General features: G+C 44.4%; 1 protein-coding gene across 1 annotated transcript in view; it reads right to left on the reverse strand.

Moving 5' to 3' along the window:
* Positions 1-1,573: 1,573 nt before the first annotated feature.
* The window catches only part of ITGB3 (integrin subunit beta 3), a 58,012-nt gene continuing 49,762 nt past the window's right edge, over positions 1,574-9,823 (reverse strand). Inside the window, exons 12-13 of the mRNA XM_073883144.1 lie at positions 6,019-6,324; positions 1,574-4,436 (exon numbers count right to left, since the gene is read on the reverse strand). Of these exons, the coding sequence (XP_073739245.1) occupies positions 4,371-4,436; positions 6,019-6,324 (372 nt within the window). The 3' untranslated portion in view covers positions 1,574-4,370. The remainder of the gene's footprint in view (positions 4,437-6,018; positions 6,325-9,823) is intronic.

Consider the following 9,823-nt stretch of genomic DNA (forward strand, 5'->3'; position numbering starts at 1 on the left):
GCTATCGTTTCCTTACATCACTGTGAAAAATGAGTGCACTGTGGCTCCTACTATAAAGTTCAGACTACAGAGGCCAAGAGTTGGGCGATTACTAATGTGATTTGACATATAGCTTTTCATTTCATTTTCACATAGAGTCCTCCATTTTCATCCAGACATTTAGTCATCAGTTGCCATGACATAAATAAAACATAGTGACTCTTACAAAATTTCACCATAAAAGGACTCAGTCTATGTTCACGTAATCTTTTTATGATGTCATGCACTATAATGTGTTTTTAAAAATGTACATTATGTAAGGAATGCAAGACTCAAAGGCAAAGATTGAGTGTCCTGTAAAGTAACTTCAATCCCACACTATTGAGGCTCAGTACATTTTAAATAGCAAAGTGAAGTTACAAATTCTAAAGTCTTAGGCTATAGAATGATAGTGCAAATAATGAAGATATTGATCCCATCCCCTGTGAATAAAAGTTCTTCTTAGATGCCTGCCAGGGCTCCTGTTAGTTGTTGTTTTTGCCTGTGATTTTGATCTATTACTTCTTTTAGTTTTTCATGGGAATTGGTGGCTGACACGGAACCTAAGAAGCCTTTGATCACTTAACTTGGAAAATGGATCAAAAGTAGATTTTCATTTTATGTGGGTAGATATTTGGTTTTCTTAATCTACCAGCCAAGCTCTGTTCATAATTTTTAGTAACTGAGCTCACTTACTGCAAACTTATTAAGCCAGAAGGATAGGTATGTGACTCTTTATGTCAGTGGTTCTTTTTTTTTTTTTTTAAAGATTTTATTTATTTATTTGACAGAGAGAGACACAGCTAGAGAGGGAACACAAGCACGGAGAGTGGGAGAGGAAGAAGCAGGCTTCCTACGGAGCGGGGAGCCCGAGGTGGGGCTTGATCCCAGGACCCTGGGATCATGACCTGAGCCGAAGGCAGACGCTTAACGACTGAGCCACCCAGGCGCCCCAATGTCAGTGGTTCTTAGACTGGAGTATGCCACAGAATCACCAGGAAGGCTTACTGAAAGAGAATGCTGGGCTCCACTCTCAGGTTTTCTGAGTTAGTAGTTCTGGGGTGTGGCCTTTGCATTTTCATTACCAACAATGTTAGTAAACTAAAAATTCCCATATGATACAGAGGCCACTCGTCCTGGGACCACACTCTGAGACTTAATTCCTTAAATAAAAGTTGGGCACTTAAATGATCCTGTAAATAATTTGCCATTAAGCCTTTATTGTACCGATTTATGCCTCCTGCAAACAAAACCGAGGCTAAATTGACAGTCTGTTCTATTGAGGTTGCACAAGTTCTAAAAAATCCCCAAATAAAAAAGCAAAACAACTCTAACTTAGAGCGTAATAACCTACTGACTTTGAAAATGTTATTAAAGTCTAAAGAAAAACTCTGGGTTCTGGACCGAACTTCAGTTCCCATAGCAGTCATCATTCGGTTACATTTGGAAACATGCTTGTTCTAAAATAATCATTTTTGAGGCAATGACACTTACTCTTTTCACCCAAAGAAAACAGAAAGTACAACACAGGAAGAACTGGGCAGCCTTAGGTCAATTCATTTTGGAAAGTACATTTAATTCACTGTTGCACAACTCAAACAGAGGGGGTGGTTGGGAAGTCAGGAAGGCACTTAAGTCATTTCAACCAGGAATACTTAACAAAGCGAAGAATCTTGAAATCATGGATGGTCTAAGAATATCTGAGAGGTAAAGAACTGACTCCTTATGTGACAATTTGTCAGGAATGTTCAAAGCTTCCCGTTACTGTCCACCGACCCTGAGACTGAACATAAATTATCTCCAGATGAGCTGAGCATGAATAACCTTTTGGGGCTGTGCCAATGCCAAAATACTATTTAGACGTTCACCCTACATGAGGCCAGAACTGACTGCACTTTGTTATCTCGTGAACAGGTCCCCCCACATACAGACAAAGGCTTAGAAGCCTTGTTCCAGAAGCTCAGACAAGAGTCCTACCAGTTTTTCTTTTATCTTTTAAATATGTGTTCTTCCTCCTTTGATACAATTTCTTCATATAAACCATCTTATCTAAAGAAAATGTCCAACTACTACCCTAATGGACTCTTGTCTCAGTAGGCAAAAGGTATAGTTAGGTTTGAAACTTCTTGGATTCAACCCTCAACTGTACTACCATCCCCTTCAGTAAACAGTAATCCATGGATGAGACAAGGCTCAGTCATTTGCCCCATTCCTAATTCCAAAAGCTTATTCTCAGTGTTAACCCATGGATACAGAATACATATTTCAGCTACTTCTTATAGATGCCTTTTCCTTATATGTGGCTGCAAATGTGTGCAAAGTGAAATAAGAAATAATAAACTAAGTGGAGCTTGAGTGCTACATCAGGAGATGTAACTGCTAACAAATGTCAGGGAAGGGGCTCTGAGAGAGGATAAAATGAGGCTCTTTTGTTGAGAAAGGTGATGTGGAATGACATCTGCTCTTGCCAAAGCCAGGTCTCTCAGATCTCCCAACTAAAACAACAAACAGTAACATCTCACAGAATCTTGACTCCATGCTTGATGCCACAGGAAGTCCCAGCATCTTAGAATATCAACACCAAAAGAGACCTTCTAGAGTGACTGGTCCAGACCTATCATTTTCCAGACTAGAAAATTGGGCCCCAAGGAGAAGAAAGAGACTCGCCTTAATTAAGGTTAAAGATTCCTTAGCTGCAACACTGAGGCCAGGACTTAGATTTTCTGATCATCAGACCACTGTCTACAGGTCCTTCCCTTTTTCTTGATGGAATGGGGGTAAGGATGGTTGTTAATGTTAGACTAAGGTAAACACCAAAGGAGCAAACAGCTATGGCTAGGAAAAAAGAACTGCCTGTATCCCACCTCCTCAGAAAAGGTCCAGCATGCCCATGGGTCCATCCCCACAGCCTTCCAGGATGAGAGAGCCCTTACAGACCCAGCAACAGAGCAGCAACTTCCTATGAATGACACCAAGTGGGAGGGTCTATATCCAGTCCAAGTCTGTGTGGTTTTTTTTTTTAACACTCTTCTTCCTCACCACCAAATAAAGTTACAAATATAATGCAAGTGTGATTATATACATACTCCTTTAGATTAAGCAAGCCTCATCACGGTTTCAGGTGACCCAATGAGAAAAATAAAATAAAATTGCACTTCTGGCCTCTCGGATTAAAGACTGAGTTAAAATGAGGTTGCCCAGCCCACAGGAGAATAGGCCACACATGCTGACACAACTGACCCAGCATGCCAAATGTGGCACTTATGCCCAGCGGACTCGGAGAGGCACGGGAACGATTCCTTCACCCAAGGACAGCCAAGAGGTAGATAAATGAAATCAGCCGCATGGATGGATGGATGTAGCACACAGAAGCACCAGGTTGGGTGTGTGGAGGTGCCCTGGACCAGGGGCGGAGGGCCTGAAGCATGGGGCCAGACCACTGGCTCTAATCACAGCACTCTCCCTGGGAGGAGAAGTGGTCATGAAAGAAATCCCCAGGATGTAGCAAATGTCTACAGCAGCGGGAGCGTGGAAGTAGAAGGTAGAGAAGCAATGCTGGTCTAAGGGTGATGCACTTCTTCTAAAGGAACTTCTAGGGTGGAGCTGCCGATGAGACAAATATGAAGGGTGATGATGATGAACTGGGAGACCGTGGCACATTCATCCAGGCCATGCGTGACCCCTGAGTGGCCCTACCATCCTCACTCCCCCAGAACTGCTAGCAAGAACTCCCCTCATGAGAGAACCATACTGGATTGAGGTGATGGCAAAAGGCACAGGCAACTCTGAAAGTTCAGCTTGCCTCCGATTTCTCCTTCAGCCTGAGAGAAGGGAAAGGAGATAAAGGCCCAGATGACACAACAAGGCTGCCAAGCCCAGCAGTTGCTATCAGGGCTCCTGAGCATCAGGCCCAAGAACCATGAACTCAAAGTAGAGTCAAGGTCCCTTCCTCTGGAATGGGAAGCTCAGCCCTGCCCTCCTCTTCAGGAAGAAATGGCTGGAAAAAGAAAGCTGGCTTCTCACTGAGGTAATGTAGAACACCTGCTCAGCTGTGTCAGTCACCCTCAGGTTAAGCAGGAAGAATCCCTGAAGGAGGCATTCTGTGGACGGCTGAGGAGCTCCGCTTACCTGGGACATACCACAAGTTTTAAATTACACATTCCCCCACACGCAGCACACTCACACGGACACACGCACGGGAACCCACACTTCCACAGACTGATGTTCTTCCGAACCACCCCGCACCCAGCCCCCAATCCTGCCCCACAGATATCGTTCCCTGTAAACATGACAGCAGAGATGTCCACAATTCTGGGACAGCCTGATAGTGATCTGAGGATGACTCCTTGTCATTAAGTGCCCCGGTACGTGATATTGGTGAAGGTGGATGTGGCCTCTTTGTACAGTGGGTTGTTGGCCTGTGGAGAGAACAGAGAAGCAGTGAATTCCTCACCTCTCCCTTACCCTCAAGGATTACATTTCATCTGAAAAGTCTACCCAAGACACCCTTCTCTGGGATATACCATTGACGAACCACTTAATGCTCATTGTACCCCATATTCACCCTTAAGATGGGAATGGATAGGAAATAAGAGCAGAGAGAAGATGGAAAGCCATCCTACTGCTATTTCTAAGGGGCTGAATCCAGCCCATTATTTTTTGGGGGATCACCAAACATTTCAGGATCTCTTTTTGCCAGTATCGATTTCTTGCCTCTCTCCTGAACACTCTCTTTTGCCCTTCTCCCCATTTTTCCTTCCTTGTGACCATGCTGGGGGAAGTGGGCAGAGACGGGAAATGTAGCAGGTGGTAGCTGAAACCGAGAGGACAGCTTTTGCTCAAAATAATTTTAATTTGTTCTCATCTCATCCCTCCAAGCACTACCCACAAATTATCATGTTAGCAAGAAAAAATAAACCCTCACTGGGTTTCCCAAATTCTTTTCTTTTCTTTTTTTTTTTTTAAGATTTATTCACTTATTTGGAGGGGGCAGGGGTAGAGAGAGAGAGTCTCAAGCCTCCCCCTGGACATGCATGGAGTTAAACAGCCATTTGGAAGGTCCAGAAAAAAGTTAAAATGTGGAAGATGAACCAAAGAAGAAGAGAGTAAAATTAAGTATACAGAAAGTTCTCAGTAGACGATTGTTTCATTTAATTCTCTCAGGATAAACTGCAGGGAGGATATTTTTTTAAGATTTTATTTATTTATTCATTTGACAGAGAGAGAGAGAGTGCACACAAGTGGAGGGAACAGCAGAGGGAGAGGGAAAAGCAGACTCCCTGCTGAGCAGGGAGCCCAACGAGGGGCTCGATCCCAGGACCCTGGGATAATAACTTGAGCTGAAGGCAGACGCCTAACTGACTGAGCCACCCAGGCACCCCAAGGATATTTTTTAAGAGGCTGGCCCAAAAAGTAATTCCTATCATAACTTAATTCCCTCCCATAATCGGGGTTAGCTGCTTAAGCTCACTGTGCTGTTTCCTTACCTATAAAATGGGAAAAATAATGCTGCCTCCTATCTAGGGCTGTTACAGGGATGGAAGAAGTTAATACCTAAAAATCATTTAGAACAGTTCCTAGTATATGGTGAATCCTCAGCAAAAGTTAGCTCTTTTTTTTTAATTTCCTGTTTGTGTTTAATGCTTTGGACTTCATCCGTATATAATGTATTATATGTTCTCAGTGTAGGATTCTCAAGTTTGTCCTATCTTCTTCAACTGGAGAAGTCTCTTTTTCATTGCATCAGTGTCCAGAGCAGAGCTGGGCCCTACCTGTGTTCAGTCAGTACTCACTGACATGACTCATCGTCACTATGTGGTAGAGAGAGAATCGGGTGGTTTCCAGGTATAATAAGGACAATGGGACCATCTCCTAATTTCCAGAACAGAGGCTAACTGGGAAATTATGGGCTAGCTGAACCTGGCCACTCTATGCATCTGCAGCTTCCACTTGAGGCTCTCAAACCAATGACTTGAGAAAATGCCCAGCCCAGCCTCTTACTGTGTCCCATTTTGCTCTGGCTCTCTCTTCCTCAAATTTAGCAAACTCCTTCCGGTCATGGATGGTGATGAGGAGCTTCCAGATGAGCAGAGTAGCAAGGCCGATGAGCAAAATGGCCCCCATCACTGAAAGCAGGACCACCAGGATGTCAGGACCCTTGGGACACTCTGTCAGGAGAGAGCACAGAGCAGAGAGGTTGTGAATGTAGCAGGAATCACTTAAACTGGCTATGAATAGATCTTCTTGACCAAGAAAGAAATTACTAGAAAGTTCTCTAAAGGAAACAGGACTTAGGAAATACACCAACTAATTTTTTAAAGGAGGGGGTGCCGATCTTTAAGACAGCAGTAATCTGTCCTGAGTGGTTTAAGTCAGAGGTCATAAGCAGGTCACCCCTGGCAGAATTGAACCTATGTAAGTGTTCATTAAAAATCTGATTTTATGTTAACTACACTGGAGTTAAAATAAAAACTTAATAAAAAATTTTGATTTTGTTGGCAACATTGAATAATCAGGAGATTCTCCCCCTTGAAATTTCAGATTCTTCTTTTTCTCTTTAGAAAAAAAAAATCAAAAGGTCTGGAAACACTGAACCCACAGGGCAGCCCTGGTGAGATGGGAGGAGCAGCTGTCCCCATTAGATGGGACACATTTTCTAGTTTGCCAGAGTTCTCACCATCCTCTTTTCTCCACTAAACAGAGGCAACAGGTAACATCATTGAGGCCATGCTACCTTGAGCTCTGGAGTTAGCCTGCCTGGGTTCAAATCCTGGCTTACCACTTACTTTGCTATGGGACCTTCGATAAATTATTTCACTTTTGTGGGTGTCTGTTTCCTATTTCTCCATATATTTAAAGAACTCAGAAGACTGCCTGGCACAAACTCAGTGCTCAATAAATATCAGCTACTGTTCTTACTGGCCTTCCTGTTATATATGACTGTTTTCACTAAGTTATGTACCTAGCTCCTGTAGGCATTTGTTACCCTGATTTAGATACGTATATCCCTGAGGGCTGGAAACCTAATGACCTTGTTAGCACACTTAGAGACCAGGAGGCCTGCCAACCAAGAGAATATTTCAGGCTCCTTCCCAAAATATTTCGTCATCTAAAATCTCAACCCTATTGAGAGCTGACTTCCTGTTCAAACCCAGTCAACAACCAACACAGACAGAGGTGCGTCACCCTTCTGAGGGCCAAGCTGAGTGTGCTCCACAGAGCTCTGCTTCCCATAAACCACAGGTGTCTGATGGGTGACCTCACTCCAGTGACTTCTCGGGTGTTATGTAATTAGGTGTTTGGATATATGAATATTGATGGGTCTGGAGAGGAGGTCACACCCACTTTCCGCACTGTCTCCCACCTTCTTCTCTAAACATATACTCTGTGCTCACCACACATGACCCAAAAACAACCACCAACACAAACCCAAGCTGGCTTTTTCCCAAGCCACCAAATTATAACCTGTCTGTAATTAAAGAAGCATCTGCAGAGAGGCTCTGAGGTCCCAGTGTCTGAGTTCCCAGGAGTGAAGGGTCCCAGTTCTTCTGGGAAAAACAATTACAAAGCCTCTGGAAGATAGGGCTGACCCTCAAACCTCAGAGTAAAATCTCTTCAATTCTGTATGCCAGTATGGACAGGACAGGTGGAATGTCAAGAGATCTTCAGGGAAAAGCATCTGTTAAGCATTTGTCCTTAAGGGGGTGGATGGCAGGCTTCCTGGAAGCAGAGGACAAGATCAGGTAGTCTCTAGAGAGCTCTCCTAGCCACAGTGATGAGGACCCGTGGTGGGGACCTGAAGTCAAGAAAGATTGGGTGGGGGCGCCTGGGTGGCTCAGTTGGTTAAGCGACTGCCTTCGGCTCAGGTCATGATCCTGGAGTCCCTGGATCAAGTCCCGCATCGGGCTCCCTGCTCAGCAGGGAGTCTGCTTCTCCCTCTGACCCTCCCCCCTCTCATGTGCGCTCTCTCTCTCTCTCTCTCAAATAAATAAATAAAATCTTTAAAAAAAAAGAAAGTGGTGGGACTAGCAGATTATACAAAAGTATAGGAAGTCCAGTTAAATGTGAATTTCAGATAAACAATGAATAACTTTTTAGCCTAAGTATGTACTAAATATTGCATGGTGTATACTGTATTTTCCAGGAAACCCTATGTGAGAGTGATGAGGACCCAGCTCAGGGGATCCCACTCTGTGCAGGCTGAACACCACCCAGCCAATGCCAAGCCCTTTGGTAGTGCTCTCTCTACTGCCCTGAAATGGTCCAGCCCTTCAGGGAGAGCATCTACAAGGGCAAGAGATAGAGAAGAGAATGAGAATAATCCTCTATACTCCAGGACCTCAAGTGCTACATTCTGCTTGAAGCCAGAGCACCTGAAAATGGTTGGAGGTGGTGGGTGAGAGGAGAGGCAGAACTTGGAATTCCGGGGCAACAAGATATTAAATGTAGGTCTAGGATCCCATTTCCCAACGTAGAGGAAGGGGTCCACATCAGAAAAGTTACCCCCCCTCCCGGGGTTATTTGTACCAGCTCAGGTTATCACCATCTTTATTCCCCACAACTCCAGGTAAGGAGATCCAGTCTAAGAACATCAAGCCAAAAGATTTTGGTAAGTGATATAGCAGAAGCATCAGTAAGGATTATTGCAGCAAAGACATAAAGTAATGTTAAACCCAAAAGCAAGAACATACCACCCTTCTGAAAGGAGAAAGGACAAAGGTACAGATATGGTGGGTGTAGAAAAATCCATGAAATGTGTTAACACGGGTAGATGGGAAAGTGTGGGGGGTCATGGCCAAATAATCCACATCTACTCCTCCACAGATACATATCCAGACTCTTCCCTTTCCCCTTCCCATGTTAGCTTTCCCTTGAGTCAGTAAATAAAATGAAGGCCATACCCTTTCTTTACCACCCTTCTTCCTTCTAAAGGTGAGAGCCCTGCAAGTCTGGTGAACAATATCACAGATGGGGGCACCACGTTTCCTCTACCCATGGAGCCAACAACACCCTGGCTGACACAGGTGTAGCAGAGCTTCTTCCCCCTTTCGCCCCCTTCCTTCTCCAAGCAGCCCAAGTCCCCCTAGCAGGTACCGAGTGGTATACAAGCCTGCCTGTCTCCTAGGAATAATCAGTCCTATGAATTCACTCAAAAACCACTTATCAAGTATCTTCTCTGTCAATGACTGAGCCAAGTATGGATATAATGATAGATAAGACAGTCCCTGTGTTCACGGAGCTTGTGATCTCCTGAGGGGGATGGGTGATGAAAGAAGCAATTTAATGGTGTGATGAAGGCACTTCTAAGGGAAGCACAGCTGCTCGGAGCCCCCAACCGAATCAGCAGCATGGATGCCGGAGGAGGTCTGAGAAGGCTCATTGAGGGAAGTGATGTGTCCAAAACAGAGGCACTCAAATACTGGGGTGTTTCACAATTGCCAGGAGCACTAATCAAGAACACAGAGGCTCATGGAAGTAGGACGGGGCTCAGGACTCTGGGTTCTTTTTAACAAGGGGGAACATACAAAAGTTTGAGACCCACTTTCCTAAAGCAGGGGCCAGCAAACTATGGTCTGGGAGCCAAATGTGGCTTGCCATCTGTTTTTGTAAATATGCTTAGGCTCATGCATTAAATATATGCTGCTTTCCTGTTACAATGGCAGAGGAGTCATGGCAGAGACCACATGGCCCACAAAGCCTAAAATATTTAACATCTGGCCCTTTGCAGAAAGAGTTTGCTGGACCCTGGTCTGAAGAAAGATCTGAAGAAATTCCTACAGCTGTTAAGAATGTCAAGCAACGGGGC

Source organism: Callorhinus ursinus, unplaced genomic scaffold (assembly GCF_003265705.2).
Source record: "Callorhinus ursinus isolate GAN/ISIS: 27379988/994484 unplaced genomic scaffold, GSC_fseal_2.0 scaffold50, whole genome shotgun sequence".
NCBI classification, from domain to species: Eukaryota; Metazoa; Chordata; class Mammalia; order Carnivora; family Otariidae; genus Callorhinus; species Callorhinus ursinus.